This window comes from Crocuta crocuta, unplaced genomic scaffold (genome assembly GCF_008692635.1).
Source record: "Crocuta crocuta isolate KB4526 unplaced genomic scaffold, BGI_CrCroc_1.0 scaffold125, whole genome shotgun sequence".
Taxonomy (NCBI): Eukaryota; Metazoa; Chordata; class Mammalia; order Carnivora; family Hyaenidae; genus Crocuta; species Crocuta crocuta.
Window position 1 is genome coordinate 7,327,518 of NW_027531143.1, and position 19,093 is coordinate 7,346,610.

General features: G+C 37.2%; 1 protein-coding gene across 5 annotated transcripts in view; it reads left to right on the top strand.

Moving 5' to 3' along the window:
- Positions 1–12,948, top strand: part of PRKACB (protein kinase cAMP-activated catalytic subunit beta) — a 120,869-nt gene extending 107,921 nt beyond the window's left edge. For all 5 annotated transcript variants that reach the window (XM_077771044.1, XM_077771042.1, XM_077771043.1 and 2 more), the window contains 2 exons: positions 5,795–5,959; positions 12,162–12,948. In XM_077771044.1, the coding sequence (XP_077627170.1) occupies positions 5,795–5,959; positions 12,162–12,287 (291 nt within the window). In that variant the 3' untranslated portion in view covers positions 12,288–12,948. The remainder of the gene's footprint in view (positions 1–5,794; positions 5,960–12,161) is intronic.
- The last annotated feature ends 6,145 nt before the right edge of the window (positions 12,949–19,093 follow it).

Below are 19,093 nucleotides of genomic sequence, written 5' to 3' on the forward strand. Positions count from 1 at the left end.
AAAAATTTATTCCAGCATACTTGTGGACAGAAGTTAACAGATTGTTTGCTGGCTGTATGCAAACTCTTTTGAGTCATTTAAGCCAATAAATGTTATCCCAATGCATAAAAAGTAATGTGACTAGTTAAACCTTCTCCCTGTCACTTGTAGAAGAATAGCAGTAAAAATTTTCCCTTCCTCTTCAAAGACCAGCTTTGTAATTCTGTGATTAAGCTGAGTGTAGACAAATTTGATTTTGGTCTTATTTTATTTCTAAAACTAAAAAAAAATAAAGCAAAGCAGTTAGTGAATTTAAATGGATATGGTAACAACATGATCAGATTTGCTTTATGGCTATAACCTCCTCTTTTTAGAAAATATGAATCTTTCCTAAATCCAAAATGTGCAAGACTTTATAATGGGGGCTGAGAAGCGCCTGTATGGCTCAGTCAGTTAAGAGTGACCAACTCTTGATTTAGGTTCAGGTCATGATCTCGTGGTTCATGAGTGCGAGCCCACTGTCAGGCTTTAGCGCTGACATTGCGGAGCCTGCTTAGGATTCTCTGTCTCTGGCCCTCCCCTGCTCATGTGCTCCCTCTCTCTCTCTCCCTCTCCAAATAAATAAATAAACTTAAAAAATATATAACTAGTGCTGAAAACAGAATCAATATTCTATTGAGTTTGCTTAATTCAGAGTGAATTTCATAGTTGGTTTAACATATTACATAATGTAATTTGATGAAGTTATTTAAGGTATCAGCTATATTTACAATGCTGTCCTTATAAAATGGGGTCATAGTTGTCCTTTTTCTCCCTCACTCTACCAAATTTAAGTACCAAAAGAAAAGAAGTGCTTTTTCTATAAATGAACAGGTGGAGCATGAGACAAGAAGCAGGAACTTCTTGCATTCTCCGAACAATGTTTCTAGCACAGACTAGTCTAGATATCTAATGATAGATATTGCCATCTTCCAAGTTCCTTCCTTGATTCAAAAGTCAGCTTCAGATCACTACAATATTATTCCAACAGAAAGGTTGAAAAACTTAAAAACGTATTGAATTAGTGTCTTGCATCAGTTTCATAAAAATTACCTAATTTCTTTTCATACTTGAGGGATGCAGTACACTTTCAGCATTTTATAGATGAGGTAACTGAGACCAGAAGGGTTAAAGAATGTGCCATAACGCATAGGGCATGTATATAACTGGAGTTGGTAATGGAACCCAGGTACTCTTTCTGCTGAAGTGATAGGCTGGTGGAATTTTTGAGATGGTAAGAATATTCAATTTTATTCCATTTAATTCCCTTATACTATATGTAGGTAAATCAAGACTCAGAATTGCCCAAAGATAAAAGGTAGTTTGTGGCAAAGCCAGAAATTGAATTTAGTTCAGTGGTTCATTTATTTGTTCACTTGGCTTCAGTGACTCTTTATAATCTTCGTTTTATTCTGCATTACTGATCTTTCCTTGTCCATCCTCCCTGCCTTGGTCCTCTTCTTTCTCTGCACTTTCTCCATTGGTGGATTCATCCAGTTTCATGACTTTAAATGCCTACTGACGATTTCCAAATTCACTTTTTCAGTCCATACCTGACTCTTGGGTTGCAGACCCTTGTAGCCAACTTCCTACCTGAGATCTCCATTCAAGTATCTGATAAATGTCTTAAATTTAATCTGCCTAAGACTAACAGATTTTTGTGTTCCTAGCAAATCTGCTCCTCCCACTGTTCTTCCCATCTCAGTTGATGGCAACACCATCCTTTCAGTCACTCAAGCGAAGACACCCTGAAGTCTTCACTCCTTATCTGATGCACAGAAAAACCATTTTGGCTCTGTCTTTACCTATCTTTAGAATATATACAGAATTCAACCACTTCTTACTGCTTCCAGTGATATTGTTTTCTTCTGAATCATTAGAGTGGTTCTCTAAAAATGTTAAATCAGATCCTGTTACTCTTTCCAGAAACTTGCAATGATTCCCCATTTTCTTCAGAGTAAACATCAGAGCCCTTACAATACAAGACTTTGTGAGGTGTGATAGGATGGCAACATTTTTAAAGGATCATTCTTGTTGCTAAATTGTCATCTATCATCTCTGTTCCTCACTAGGATGTAAACTCTGTGAAGGTAGGACTCTTTGTCTTATTTTGTTTACTACTGTATCCCAAGCACATCAGTGCCTAGCACATAGAAGGTGTTTGATCATTATTTCTCAGATTTGAATTCATGCCTTCATGTAATATTCATTGAGCTCATATTATATGCCAGACAGTGCTGGATACAGTAAATTCTTTATGGTCTCTGCTTTCATGAAGCTTTCATGAAGTGGACCCTCACTCTCAGAGATACTGACTCAGTTTGTCATCTGTGTATTCTAAACATCTTGTATTTTTTCAAATTATCACAGACTGTTTTGATACACACTCTATGTCAGAAGCTTGTTCTGATGTCTATACCTCATTGTAGGATTACATTTATTCTCATGAATAGATCACTAGGAAACTCAGATGTAACTTAGTTCCTAAAGGTTGTTAAAGAATCCTAAACAGGAAATATTAGGTAAAAAAGACCAAATAAACACTCCAGGAAGTGTATATTGCACAAACACCTCTTTCATGTTAAATATCATGTTAAATGCCAGTTTCCAATAATCCTATCTCTCAGATCTAATGGGTCCAGACTTTTTCTTTCTCACATCTGGCTCTTTATAGCTACTTTCACATTGTTTGCCCCGTAATGGACTGGCAGAGAGATGTAGGAGACAGGAGGATTAAGTTATTTTCCCAACAATGAAACTGACTGAGTTGGTAATCTCAGTGGAGTTTGGGTTCCTAGATGAAGATTTGGATTAAATTTAACTAAAACTCCCTTTGCTCCAATATTCTAGGATTCTGATTTCAATTTTTATAGCAGTTATAATCAATAATAATAATAATAGAAATAATACTCTTTTTAATACAGTTTTGAAGGAAAAATTATCATTCTTCACATTATAGAAACCTTTGGTGTTTCCAAGTTAACATATCATAAGTAAAGTCTTGCATCTAAAACATAATTGCGTTTAAGTCATTTTCTGGTTTTTGCTCATTTCAGTGTGATGAATCGAACATGGCTCTTTGGAAAGTCAAATCAACAAAGAAACTACATTTCTGATTACATTTCAGAACAGTCATAGAAAAAATATGTTCACAATGATTCTTATTATTTCTCCTTCAGTATACTTAAAGGATATGACAGATTCTCATCATTAACATGCTTACTATGCGAGGTGGGTTACCTATCAGAATCTCTAGGGAAGAAGACTTGTGATATGGAGCTGAAGAGGATATATGTCTGTCATATGATAAGGTTTCCAAATGACAGATGTCTGCCATCAGAAGCCACTATATAGCTCCCCATCTGAGAATCACAATTCTAAAGATTACAGAGATACACACAGACATTAATCCAAGACCAGTGCTTTATCTGCATTCCAAAATAAAGATCTACTCTATTTAGTTGTGTATATTCTTTAGGCATTCTACTGCACATTACCTGCATTCAGAAGATAATTTAAAAAAAAAAAGCTTTTTAACGTTTATTTTTGAGAGACAGAGAGACAGAGTGTGAGGGGGGGAGGAGCACAGAGAGAGGGAGACACAGAATCCAAAGCAGGCTCCAGGCTCTGAGCTGTTAGCACAGAGTCCAGTGTGGGGCTCGAACCCACAAACCATGAGATCATGACCTGAGCTGAAGTCAGACACTTAACCAACGGAGTCACCCAGGCACCCCTCAGAAGATAATTTTTTTAAGTTTAGTTAATTCTTTTTGAGAGAGAGAGAGGGAGAGAAAGAGAGCATGAGCAAGAGGAGGGTCAGAGAGAGGGAGAGAGAGAATCCCAAGCAGGTTCCAGGCTGCAAGCACGGAGCCTGACGTAGGGCTTGAACTCAGACCAGGAGTTCATGACCTGAGCCTAAACCAAGAGTTGGATGCTTACCTGACTGAGCCCCCAGAAGATAATGCATATGTAGTACATTGTCTACCATTCCGAACATCATGAAAGGAAGAATAACTGGCACATTACATTGAACAGTTCACACAGACTCTATTCTAAACAAAGATAGCTCTACTTCAAATAAGCTATTTCTTTGGGATCTAGGCAAAGTTGGAATATAACCACTACAAAAATAAGTTGTGTTATTTTTAGGCAGTATGCTTTTTGAATACCCCATATTCTCTAATTTATACTCTAGCTAGGATAAGTGAGGAAATGTGCAGCAAATATTTTTAAGATGAATTTTTCAGTCTTTTAGAAGTGTCCTGACAATAACTATTTTTAGGTTACTGAATCATTAAAAACAATATAGGATAATTATGGGCATATACTCTGGAGCCAAGAGTACCTGGTTTGGAATTGTTAGCTCTACCACTTATTATTATCTTAGGCAAATTACTTAATTGGTGTCCGTTTCAGTTGTTATCACATGTAAAATGGAGATAATAACCATGTTTACCTTATGTTTTGGGTTTTATGAGCCAGTGCACATAAAGTTTAGCACAATGCCTAACTTCTGATAAGCCATTATATTAATAAAACTTTACTTTTGGAAGTAAAAACTAAAGAGGGTAGCAGTTCATCAGTCTTTTTTTTCTTTTTTGGATCATAAACCCTCTTATAATCTGTGACAATACAGGCTGTACAAAAATGAGGCTTTAGTTGCTAATTTATTTGAGTTGATCCTAAATCCTGCTCAGTTATTAGCTGTTCAACCTTCAAATAGCCCTTGGTTGTTGGACACAAATTTTAGGTTTCCGCTAGTATGATGATGATTTTAGTTTATTATCTACATTAATTTTTTTTTTGATCTGTCACTAGGAGGGAAAATAAAACTTCTGCACAAAGTAGTGAACAGAGTTGCAAATAGTGCTTCTCAAGCTTTCATGAATGGAGATAAAAAGCTCAGAATTTCAGAACCAGTGCCCCTAGCATTTGAAGCCCCAGGAATCAGCCTTTTTCTCCAAATGAATCTGATGAAAGTGGGTCCTAGGACCACACTTGGAGAAGCATTTATTTACAGAATAGCATAAATAGCTGTCAGGAGACTATAGTTATGAATCTGGCTTTGCCGTAGAATCTAGCTTTGCATGCCTATGATTTAATTTCTACTTTGAGAATATGAGAGTGCACATCATGTTGAGCTTTTTGAAACTCACAATATATTAATTAAGGAATTGTATATATTTGAAGACAGTGTAATAAAGAACAAAATTTATGAGGCTAGGTATCATGACTAGATTTCTAGTCCCAGCTCTCCCACTTTATAGTCCCGTGATTGGTTAAGTTATACTATGTCTGTGAATCCTAGTTTTTCCATCTTTAGAAGAGAGTTAATATCATATTCACCAAGTATGTCTTAGCTCATTGCTATATGTCTAGCACCTAGAGCAGCATGGTACATAGTAGGTCTTAATAATTAGTTGTTAACTAGATGAACTATGTTATCTGAAATGATGCAATAAATTCTGGAAATAAAAACACAAAATGGCATAGTTAGTACTTTCCCTCCAGAAGCTCATGATCTGGGAGAAACAGACATACACAAATATTACAACATACGTCAAAAGAAATCAACTGAGGTAATGTCATGACACGTGATACGAGTTATAAGGTGATGGTGGTACTTGTAGAGAACTACGATGTGAATGCAAGGAGTTCACAAATGGATCTATTAACTCTTTAAAGCATTTTCTTCAGAGGTCTATGGTCTGTTTGAAGATGAGGCCCCATAATAACCACTGGAATGTGAGTTTGACTACATGGTGTGTTCATACAGGTCCGATTCCCATCACACTTCAGTTCAGATCTCAAGGACCTTCTAAGGAACCTGCTGCAGGTGGATTTGACGAAACGGTTTGGAAACCTGAAGAATGGTGTGAGTGATATAAAAACTCACAAGTGGTTTGCCACAACAGATTGGATTGCTATTTACCAGAGGAAGGTGAGCCATTTCTTTCTTTAAAAACTTTTGGAAGTTGGTACTTAAATCATATGTAGTAAAGATATTTTCAACTTACCACATGGCTTTAATTTTTTTTTTTTATGTTTTACTCTCTCTCTGAGTGAGAGGGAGAGAGACAGTGTGAGCAGGGGAGGGTCAGAGAGAGAGGGAGACAGAATCTGAAGCAGGCTTCAGGCTCTGAGCTGGCAGTCAGCACAGAGCCCAACACAGGGCTCAAACCCACAAACCATGAGATCATGACCTGAGCCGAAGTTGGATGCTTAACCAACTGAGCTGCCCAGGCGCCCCTTAATTTTTTACCTTTAAATTAATCCTGTGCATCACTTAAGGGACCTTTCCAGCCCACAACTTATAAATGAGTTTTTAAAAAATGAGTTTTCTGTTTGATAAAAGAGAAAATATATTCTATTTTGACCATCAATCTGAAATGTTTTTTTTTTATGTTTATTTTGAGAGATAGAGTAGCGTGCACACATTCGAAGAGCAGAGAGAGGAGAGAGAATCCCAAGCAGGCGCCATGCTCTCAGTGCAGAGAGAGCCTGATGCAGGGCTTGATCTCACAAAGTGTGAGATTATGACCTGAGCAGAAATCAAGAGTCAGAGGCTTAACTGACTGAGCCACTCAGGCACCGCAATCTGAAATGTTTTGTGTCAAATTTTTCCTACCCTTGCCTCTTACTCTTCACAATATTATGGTAATTATTCAGTAGACAAGGTCCTAAGGGTTCGCATTTCAAAACTGATGTGAAGCCACATTAGAAAGACAAATATAAAAAAATATATTCTCCTACCTGGAATTGTTAAGAAGCTGGATTTAATAACATTTAATAGCTAGATTCATCAGATATTTTTCAGTATCACTTTACCTTTGTAACAAATTGAGACATTAAAGAGTTTACTGTGCTGAGTTACTTTCCTCTTTCCATTGCTTCTCAAATGCCTAAAGATAATTTGAATTTATAAACTGTTGTCATATTGAATGTATTTTTTTCTTTTTCATAAAACCAAAACTTCTAATATGTCAGAGGCTTGCCATATTCAATAATGCTATGCAGCCACATGAGTGAATTTCCTTTGGAAAAAAAATGTAAATGCTATAATTGAATATTAGTAGCACAGTTTTCCTAGTTTATATCTTTTGGAAAAAAATATAAAAACAAAGCATTAACAGAATTTAATAATGCAGCAAAGACCAAAACAATATGAGTGCAGTAGTCTCTGCATTTCATAAGATGGGTTCAGAAACTTCCTAGCCATTAAATTCATGAAACAGCCCTCAGCATCAATATCTTAACTGGATATGTTAACATTATGTTAAGAGGAATTCTATTTGGGTGATTTATTGAATCTATATTTTCTTTTAGTGCTTTTTGAGCTAACTTCTTTTTGTTGTTGTTTAGTAATTATCTTCTCACCATTTGTTGAATAATTCTTATTTGACCCCGTGTTTGAAATTCCACCTTTACTGTGGCGACTGGGTGGCTCAATCCGTTAAGCAGCCTACTTTGGCTCAGGTCTTGATTTCACAGTTCATGAGTTCGAGTCCCACATCGGACTTTGTGCTGATGGCTGAGAGCCTGGAGCCTGCTTTGGATTCTGTGTCTTCCTCTCTCTGCCCCTCCCCAACTCACACTCTGTCTCTCTCCCTCAAAAAAAATAAATAAACATTAAAACATATTTAGAAGTTCCACCTTTACTAATACTAAATTATTACATACTTCAATCTGTTTTTGACTTTATGTTTTAGGAATTCTTTTTGTCTATTCTTGCATTATACACTACACCATCTTATATATTCATGAAAAAGAATATATAACTCAATTTTTTTACAGTTTTCTTATATGAGGATACACAAAACAAAATTTGCTATCATACAGGTTAGTCATATTAATTGACTCTGTTTGCAGCACAGCCGCCATCCCTCTCTAGACGTCTTCTGTCTCGCAAAATGAAAACTGTGTACGCATTAAACAATGACTTCTTGTTTTATTCGTCTTTCCAAATATTTATATTGTATTTGGGGCTCTTAATTGGGATAAAAGTATATTAAATAGAAGAGAATCAAAATCTCTTCAAATGAAATGTTATATTTCTATATTTATTCAAATATCTTCAGTCATTTGGTAAAATCTTAGAGAGCCCTGCCCCAGACAGGTCCAATTTCTTTCTTAAAGAACCAAAAGTCTCTAGTTCACTATGAATGGGCCCTTATAGAACCTAATTTAAAGTAATAATAAATTTAAAAGTCCTCAAAAGAAATAAAGCTATTCCTTCAATTTATATTTTGATTGTTACTACAAATGTGTTTGCTCTCCCATTAAGGAGAATATATGGGGAAACATGATTTCTATGTTTGTATCATAAATGACCACGTTACTAAGTTCTGTTGTTGATTTCCATAGGCTTTTCAGCAATTCTGTTGCATTTTATTGATAATCTCAGTGGGCCGAAGTATCATTCAACTCTTCTTTTCCAATATGTGTATCTTTTATTTCCATTTTGCTCTATTGTTTATGCTGGAATATCTAAAATAATATTTTTAAATTAATTTTTTAAGCTTTATTTAGAGAGAGAGCGCACGCATGCGCAAGCAGGTAGGGCAAGGAGAGAAGGAGAGAAAGAATCCCAATCAGGCTCCACACTGTCAGCACAGAGCTCAAACTCATGAACCATGAGATCATGACCTGAGCCAAAATCAAGAGTCAGATGCTTAGCCAACTGAGATACCCATGTGCACCTAAAATAATATTTTTTAAAGAGTAGGGCTGTTGAGCTGTATTGTCTTATTCCTTTTTTGAATGGGAATGCCTTTCATGTTTTAGCTTCAAATATAAAGTTAGCAATTTGTCCTTGATAAATATTCTTGATTGGGTTAAGAAAATATCCTTGATTCCTAGTATATTGTACTTTATCTTTTCTGACATATTACTATGATGAATGATATCAGTGAGATATCCTCACATTCCTGACCACCATTTAATCATGGGGTATTATTATTTTAATATCTGCAAAATATTATTTAAAATCTGCCAAATCAATTTGCTAAAATCTTATTTAGGATTTTGTTTCCATAGTCACGTTTTATTTACCTATAGTTTTTGTTTTTCTGGAGTTGAGATTATGTCAATTCACTAAATGAGTTCAGAAATTTTTATGTTTTTTTACTCTTTGGGAAACTTAAGGAAGATAAGAATTAATTTGTATTTGTTACCAGGAAATTTTAACAAAGTAATTTCTCTTTGGCTCTTGGTCTCTTTAAGTTTTTGCCTCTTCAGTCAATTTCAGTAATTTTTATTTTCTTATAAAATCATCCATATCCCCCTGTAATTATCACTGTTTACATTATCTTTGTGTTAAATATATCTAAATATAGCATTCATTATTAGATTTGTGTGAGGTTTGCCCATTAGTATTTTATTTTTTATTTTGAGAGAGAGAGCGTGAGTAGGGGTGAGGGGCAGAGGGAAAGAGGGAAGGAGGGAGGGAAATGGGGGGGGGGGGAGAGAGAGAGTGAGTCCCAAGCAAGCTCCATGCTCAGCACTGAGCCTAATGGCAGGGCTTGATTCCACGACCCTGGGATCATGACCTGAGCCAAAATCAAGACTTGGACGCTCAACCAACTGAGCGACCCAGACACCCCTTACAGTTATTCTTAAAGCAGAGTAATACCAAGCTGCTGCTACTCATTCAGAGTACATGTGGTTTTTAGAGGGCTTGACTTCCCTCAGGTAATGAACAGCTTATCTGTTGAGAAGTAGCACCCTAGAGCAAACAGGTTATTGTACTGGACAGATCAATCAACAGCCAGTCTTGCCTACCAACAGAAATGGACTTAGGGGTCCCTGGATAATTTATAAATAGAAATAATTCAAGACTTCAGTGTAGCCATTTGTTTTAACATCGTCTCTATTATAACTACCCATAGCAGTAAAAAATGATAGCTTGCATAGCTTTTGTAGTCTTTGTTATTCTCTGACCAAGCGTTCATGAGCAGTGAAAGAGCCAAAGGCATCTAGCAGAAAGACAGGAAGCAGGAGAAAGAGGCCCGGACAACTCAAACTGTGCAGTCGTGTACGTTTAGAGATGATCCCAATAGGAGCGATGGAGAATTGCTGTCTGCACGGTGCAGAACAGTCGTGCCAGGGCAGGCACGCAGGGCAACCAGCTGGCAGACAACAGGTGATACTAGGCTTCCCATTCCTCCTTGTCTTTCACCTTGTTCTTTCTAAATGTCTTGTTTGTGTGTATACCTTATAATAATATAGCTGGCTGTGTAAAATAGTTTATAAACAACCACATATATATTGGTGATATATACTCGAAAACGTTTTACTAAAAGGCATATAAATCAAAGAACCTTGGAGACCACTGGTATAGATATCAGAAGGAGCTCTCTCTGTACCAGAAGTAGGGAATCATGAATTTGGGACCTGCTTTAGCCATTTACCAGTCATGCGAGTTCTGTTTTATAATCTGTAAAACGGGAATAACACTGCCTCCCTCACAGTGTTATATTGGGGGAAGAAATGAAACAACAATGTGTAAAATTGTTTGGAAACACTATAAATGCTATGCAAATTATGGTGGTATTTTTTCAGCTTTTAAAACATCTTCCTTGGTGGCACCTGAGTCCGTGGCTCAGTCCGGCTGACTGAGTCCGGCTGGCTCAGTCCGTGGAACATGCGACTCTCGATCTGGGGGCGTGAGTTCAAGCCCCACATTGGGTATAGAGATTACTATTAAAAAACTAAAAATTAAAATCTTTTCCTCAGACAAATTCAGTATACCACATAATCTTAGTAAAGTCCATATTTTAAATAAAGGAAAGCCATTTTAATCTTAGAATCCAAGGAGAAAAAATGTTCAGAATTTAACAATGCTGTTTTTCTAAAAGAGACAAGTTTCTTTCCAACTTCCCAGAAAGTTTAGATAGCTAGATATTTTAAACAAAATAAACTTGGGAATTAAAGAAAGGAAGATTAAGAGGAGCACCTGGCTGGCTCCATCAGTGAAGCATGCAACTCTTGATCTCCAGGTCATGAGTTCAAGCCCCATGTTGGCCTAGAGCCTAACTTTTAAACAAGGAAAAAAAAGTACATCTAAGAAGTATCTGTAACCTCAAGAGATAGGAATTAAGGAAAAGGATTGAAAAATAAAGGCTTTAGAAATAAGGAACTGATAAAGGAAAATCTGGAGTTCTATAACCTAAAGTGCCAGCATTTTGATACCAACAGCTAATTAGCCTAGAGCTCTCTTAAGCATTGTACCATTCCTTGAATTAAAATGTTGAGATTAATAGCAAACCTACTGTTTGCTGCTTTTCCTAATGCTGTTATCATTTAGGGACTTAAAGGCATTTAAAGATGCTACCATATAATAACGGTGGGAATTTATTTTCCTTAGTGTTTAGAAACTCTCGGGCATTCATATTTCCTCTTTCTTATTCCAATATCTGTGGGTTTGGTTTTTTTCCCCACACCACCATGCAATTAACTCAGTTCTTAACACTGAACCTGGAGATGGCCACAGACCCCACAGGCTGAGGGCTCAGTCCCAGAAGAGCGCCCTCCACCCACCACCACTGCAGACATTAATTGCAAATCAAGGCACCTGTGCTTCTGACTAAGCAGCTTTAGATCAGAAGTTTCCCACAAATCCCTCCTAGGTTTCTATTCATTTGCTAGAGCAGCTCAGAGAACTCAGAAACTACTTACTGTTACCAGTTTGTTAAAAAAGAATGTAACTCAGAGGCAGCCAGATGGAAGAGATGCAAAAAGCAAGATATGGGGATGGAGCACAGAGCTCCCAGTTCTCTTCAAGCACACCACTCTCCTTCAATCCCCACTTTTCACCGAGCTCTCTCTGTACCCCATCCTCTTGAAGTCTATGGCTTCATTAGGTAGGCATGATTATTTAAATCATTGCTCATTGGTGACTGAACTCCATCTCCAGGCCCCCTCCCCTCCTGGAGGTTAGGAGGGGAGACTGAAAGTTCCGAGCGTCTAACCAGCGCCCAGCCTTAGGTTACCTAGGGGCTTTCCAAAAGTCACCTCATTAACATAACACTTAATGAAATCCAAGAGTTTAAGGAGCTCTGTGCCCAGGATTAGGGTGAAGACCAAATATATTCTTCCTATGATAAACCATAATTTCACACTTCATTTTTCTGTCTCACTTACAGGTTGAAGCACCATTCATACCAAAGTTCAGAGGCTCTGGAGATACCAGCAACTTTGATGACTATGAGGAAGAAGATATCCGTGTCTCTATAACAGAAAAATGTGCAAAAGAATTTTGTGAATTTTAAAGATGAGCAACAAGGTGACATCAGAGCTCACACTCAGTCTTTGCGCTCTGTTGAGAGATGAGGGGGAGCCGAGACCGTCTTTGTTGAAGCAGTTACCTAGTTCCGTCATTCCAGCGACTGAGTGAGGTCTTCATCGCCATCCTCCGTGTGTGCGCTCTGCATCCACCTATGTAACAAGGCACCGCTACGCAAGCATTGTCTGTGCCATAACACACCACTAGTCACTCCCCGCCTCCCTCTGATTGGTCCTTCCCTCCCCGCCACCCACATCTTCCTTTTTCGTGCTCATTGGGTTTTCTCCAAACAGTGCTCCATTTTCTTGTGTTGGTGTTTCAGATGGGCAGTGTTAGGGCTCTGTGCTATTTGAAAGGAAGGGTGAGTGTTGCCTTTGGTAGTCCTTGCCGTATCATTGTTGGTCGATGGCTTGAGGCTATACTTCCAATCATTATTTTTACTTTGAGTAGCTCAGACTCAGTTTTGCCAAAACTTTTGACAGTTTTTGAAGCTAGAATGTCTGTCAACAAGGCAATCGAATACAAAACAATAACTTTCGTAGAACTCCCCGCTCTGGTGAGACATTTGGATAGACTACTGTAGAGGAGCTACCCCAGCAATTAGGATTCCTAGAGAGCAGAGGCTCTGTTTCCCTTCACCACCTTTTGTATCCNTGACCACCTCACAGTGTGACACACGGCTCATTCACAGGAGAAGCTAAAGCTATGGATCATCACTTGGTACCAGCATCTCTGTAGGGATTAGGGCTTTAAGATTTCTAAACCCTCACTCCTGCACAAGGGTTTTAGCCAGTATTTTAACAGAACGTGACTGATGCAGAAAGGGACACATTTTTTAGTTTCTCAAATAAGTCCTCATTGTAAATGTTTTACGGGGAACTAAAAAAGTACATTAATGTGGACAGTTGCTCTGCTGAGTCCAACAAATGGCTTGACGCTTGTAAACAGTGTAGAGACACTCTTATTAATGGGAGGGGCTCTTCTGTTTGTCTTGCTTCGCTTTGTTTTGTCACGGATTAGGATGAAAGGAGCTGTTCCCGAGTTACTTCAGCGTACCGCACCACCGTCAGCCCGAGGGAGAGGCACTGTCGTAGCTTCGGCATTCATCCCACGCCTCATCCGTGAGGAAACGGGACAAAGTTTTTAAAACTGCCACAACTGTATTTTAATTTTGAGGTGTGATAGTTTTAGACATGTTAGAATCCCAAGCCTCTTTCAGTAAACGGCATGTATGATCATGTGGGTACAATGTTAGTATTTGAGTTTAATTTCCTTTTTTATTTATTTTTTTTTTTTTGCCAACAACATTGCTGTCAGTGGAAATTTCAAGCATTTTTGCACATTTAGTTCCATGTTTGTTGAGAATCCATGGCTTCACTCCCTTCTTAAAATATTTTTTCTTTGCTTTCAAATTTTCCCATCTGGTTTTATCTCTGTGTGTCAGTGACCTATCTTAAAACAACACACCAAAAGAGTTGAAAATAAACTGTGTTCATTTTTTATGATCAGTTTACATGCATATAAGTTGAGTTTTTAATCAAACTGATCTCAATGTATATAAGCATTCTATTTGCTTCATTATTGGTGCCGGTCACTGACAACTTCTTTTTCTCTGTACCACACTCTTGTAAAACCTTTGAAGACATTGAAAAAAGCCTGTCTGGGATGTTCTCTGCATCAACCTGTACATCTTTTGGTTCTCAAGTGTTCCTGCATGGTTATGTCATTTAAAAGCTGATACTGATTTCAGTTGGTCCACTTATATTTAAAATGTGCAAGAAAATATGATCTACTTTGCTGTATCTAGTTTTATGTGACAAAAAACTATATCATCATGTTCATAAATTCAAAGCTTCATTTGTATAAAATATTTTAATTAGTTTTTTTGGGCCCAAGAACATGCTGATCATTGTAATCTATATGTATGCTACAAATTCTATGGTAGCTTTATTGTATATTATTGTAGAATTATTTTAATAAATCATGGGGATGACAATTTGATTATTACATTTTAGTTTTCAGCAATTAAGAAGATTTCTTTAAGTCCAAAAAAGATGTTTTAAGTAAAATCACTCCTTGCCCTGCACAGCTTGCTGTAGAATCTGTATAGGTAGATGACCTCTAGGCATACATTGATTTTGAGAGCTATTTAGCCATTCCCATTTCATTCTCCACTTAAAGGACATGAGCAGGCTTTCAGGGATGTCAAGGGAGTCTATTTCCAACCAATCAAGTACACTGAATTAGAATATCTTCAAGTTATATAAAACTCCCAGTTTCAGCCACAATTTAGCCAAGAACAGGATAAAAACTTGAATAAGAAATCAGTGGAATGAATCAGTATTTAACCTCAGATTATGTTATTTGAAATAAGAAATTACATTTTTCGTCAGTAAACAATAAGGAGATGGCATTGCAGAGGAAGGACCCCTTGACTCAAAGTCAGGACGCCTGGGTCTCAGGTCTGGTCTGTCACAGTCAGCATGACCTTGGCCTCAGCTCTCTTATCTACAAAATGGAAGAATTCCATTAGGCAGTTTCAAAGGTATTTTCTAATTTTCACATGTCATGACAAAATTCTTTTTATTTGACCTTTTGAAGGGATAATTTGCTTTGAAGTAAATCTCAGTAAGGTGATATTTTAGGGCATCTTTCTTCTCCTTATCTCTTACAGTGTTCTTAGAATTTTTTGAATATCATAAGGACTTTATGCCTGTTTTGATTCCTTCCTCCTTCACTGATGCTAAATATCCAATTGATATCAAACTGTCAACCTACCAAAAAAAGATATTGTGGCTTGTGGGTATTGCTGTCTTGTTTTTGATATGTTCTTGTATTGACTGCCCATTGGCCTGAAAATACTCATCATAAGCCTAAAAAAATCATTTTTCTTTCCCACTGACTGTTTTATCTGCTTGTTGTAAGAATCAAATGAGATAATGTATGTGAAAGCACCTTGTAAACTGTAACCTATCAATGTAAATGTTAAGGTGTGTTGTTATTTCATTAATTACTTCTTTGTTTAGAATGGAATTTCCTATGCACTCCTGTAGCTAGGAAATGCTGAAAACAACTGTGTTTTTTAATTAATCATAACAGCAAGATTAAAGTATCTTCAAAGGATAAAATGGTGTCTTGAGTTCTATTTGATGCCCATATCTCTTGATTTCTTTTCTGCAGATACTACAGATGCTTATAGATTTCTAGTTTTTATGTATCCGGGCTGGTCTTTGGTGGTGGGAACAGAGTAATAGGGGAAGAATGTCCACCAATCTAGTCCAACTGAGTATATATTATGAAACTACTAGCTTCATTCTATAGTTTCTAAAAAGTGTTTCCACTTCTAAGTCTAACTTACCCTTAACTTAATGTTGAAAATTTACATATTTAAATAACTGACCCTGCATAAGTCCTCATCCTTATTTTGGAACAATGAACTATGAATTTTAACTTTTTTCTTCAGAAATGTTGTTGAGGTTCTTATTAACTCTTCCAATTGTAGCTAATTGATTTGTATGTGTTTCTACAGTTGTCCTTGACCTCAAGAAATAATTTTTTAGGTATTTAACACCTTACCATTTTTTATTGTTATCATTGTTTCTGCAAACATTTACAAATATTGATGTACCTTATAACACCATGCTTACTATTTTTATGCCAGTTCATGCTTTATTTTATCATTGTCAGGGTTTAATACAAAATAAATACCAGTTTTCTCATTTTCTTATACTAATTATAAAAATCTAGGCAGATCTTCACTCCAAATCATAGTTTGAAATCCATTTACATTTTCTCTTATGCATAAATATTGGATGTGAAGTTAAATACTTTAATTTCAGCCTTCTTGAACATTTTCTATGTGCCTTATTTAATAGCCTTTGATAAAGGATCTCTGATAAGGGCTGAATTGTGTTCCTTCAGAATTCATATGTTGAGGTACTCAGAATATGAGTAGCTCAGAATATGGCTGTATTTGAAGGTAGGACCTTTAGTTAAGGTAAAATGAGGTCATATCGATGGACCCTAATCCTATACCACTGTGAATTCATAAGACATTAGGACAGAACACACAGACCCAGAAAAGACCACGTGAAGACCTAAGAGGAAGGCAGCCATCTACAAGCCAAGGAGAGAGATTTCAAAGAAGCCAACCCTAATGACACCTTGATCTTGGACTCCAGCCCCTAGAACTATGAGAAAATAAATTTCTGTTGTTGAAGTTACCCACTCTGTGGTACTTTGTTATGGCTGTCCTTACAGTCTAGTACACCCACCATTGTGCTCCCACGTATGTGCGGTGTTCCCATGGTGAAAGGCTTGCATTGATCTTACTTTAAATGCTTTAGAATTGGACCAAACTGAAATAATTTACCATAAGCAAAAACCAAGCCAACAAACAATGTCATTATGGTCACAAACATCAGTGCACCTGTGGTCTTATTTCTATTCTTTTCTGAAATATAAGCAGAAAACACTAGCTACTGAGCATAGGGAAAAGCTTGGGTGGCTGAAACCACTCCTAACCCTGGGTCATGCCTACTTTTGGCATCAAGCTATCTTCTTGTAGCTGTGCTAATACAACCTAAAATTGAACAAATTAAATTTAGAGCCTCTGTACATCTGTTAATGGTGATGTTAATGAAACGGCCTAAAGTGGGACTGGGGATTAAGTGTTGGTGAGGAAACCCCAGTTGATTCGTCATCTGATTATTCAGTGGTTAGTAATGATTACATGAATGTGTTAATTTTCTATTGCTAGTATAATAAATTGCCACAAACTTCGTGGCTTAAAACAACATAAGTTTATTATCTAACAGCTCTAGAAGTCTGACGTCAAAAAATGGGTTAAAATCAAGGTATCAGCAGGACTGTATTCTTTCTAGAGACTCCAGGGGAAAATCTCTTCTCCAGCTTCTAGAGGCTGCTCACATTCCTTGACTTGTGACCCCATCCCTCCACCATCAAAGCTGGCAGTATTAGGCTGAGTCCTCCTTAGGCTACATCCCTCTGACCTCCTCTTCTGACTCCCTCTGTCACTTTTAAAGGCCCTTGTTATTACATTGAGCTATCTAGGTATCCAGGCTGTTCACCCTTTTTCAAGGAGCTAATGAGCAGCCTTAATTCCCCTTTACCATATAACCTATCACATTCATAAGTTCTGGGGATTTGGACATAAACATTTCTGGGGCAGAGAGAAGAGAGGGAGAAATTGTTCTGCCTATCACACTTAATAATGTGATTTTAGGTGGAAAATATGGTTATGTGAAAAGTGGAAGTAGAGACAGTCTTTTCACAATTCAAAGAGAACCTAGGCTTAAACGGATTTTCCTGAAGCGTAGTGGTTAGCATGCAGTGAATTTTCAAGTAGGCTGTCACAGAACATGAGTAGCAAATCAGTTCTGAATGCCTTGAAAGATACTCAACATCACTACAGTATTCATTGGCACATTGCAAAAACAAAAAACAAACAGAAAAAACACCTCACAATTGTATACTACACATAAAAAAAGACAAAAATTATAACACTGATAATATCAAGTGTTGGTGAGGATGGAGAAGAACTGGATGGAACTGTCCTGCATTGCCAGAGGGAATATAAAATGGCACAGCCACTTGGCAAAAACAGTTTGGCAGGGGCGCCTAGGTGGCTCAGTCAGTTAAGCATCCAACTTTGGCTCAGGTTGTGATCTCACAGCTTGTGAGTTCAAGCCACACATCAGTCTGTGCTGAAAGCTCAGAGCCTGGAGTCTGCTTCAGATTTTCTCTCTCTCTCTCTCTCTCAGAAATGAATAAACATCAAAAAATTATATATTAAAAATATTTGGCAGTCTGTATAAAGCTTACCATTCACTTATCCTATTCTATTTCTACTGATTCTATTTCTACGTGTTGACTCAAGATAATGAAAATATATGTTCATACAAAGACATAAATGTTCAGCAACTTTGAAACAGTCCCCAAATGAGAACAATTCAAACAAACAGCAACAGAGGAACAGATCAACAAACGGCACTATATCCATACAATGAAATACTACTCACTAATAAAAACGAACAAGCTACTGATACAAGAAGCAACATGAGTGCACATCTGATTGTCTACACCCTGTCAAAACTCACTGAACTAGGTACTTAAACTGAGTACATGATACTTTCATAAAGAGGATTTAAAAAATTATACAAAGAAAATAAATTTTAGTGTAAATACAGTTATGATACAATGTTAGTGATCTAGAAGACAAAGTTTAGGAAATCTCTCAGAATTTATATTCAAAAGATAGAGATAGAGAAATATGAGAAAAGAAACATGGGAAGTTAGCCTCAAGACATGATAATTGTCTAAAGTTTTAAAAAGAGGACATAGAAAAATGGAAAAGTAATGTCTCCAAAGCTCTGAGGGGATTTTAAAAAAAATTTTTTTTTAATGTTTTATTTATTTCTGAGAGAGAGAGAAAACAGCATGAGCAGGGGCGGGTCAGAAAGAGAGGGAGACACAGAATCTGAAACAGGCTCCAGGCTCTGAGCTGGCATTCAGCGCAGAGCCCGATGTGGGGCTCGAACCCACAAACCGTGAGATCATGACCTTAGCCGAAGTCAGAGGCTTAACCGACTGAGCCATCCAGGCGCCCCTGTTTTTTAAAAAAAAATTTAATATTTTATTTATTTCTGGAGGGGATTTTTTTAAACTTAGAATTATATATCTAGGCAAACAGCTATCTCATTGCAAGGTGGTGGCGAGAGGCAGGAGGGGGACTTACTTTCATTCCCAAGCACCCTAGCCCTCTAGCAATCA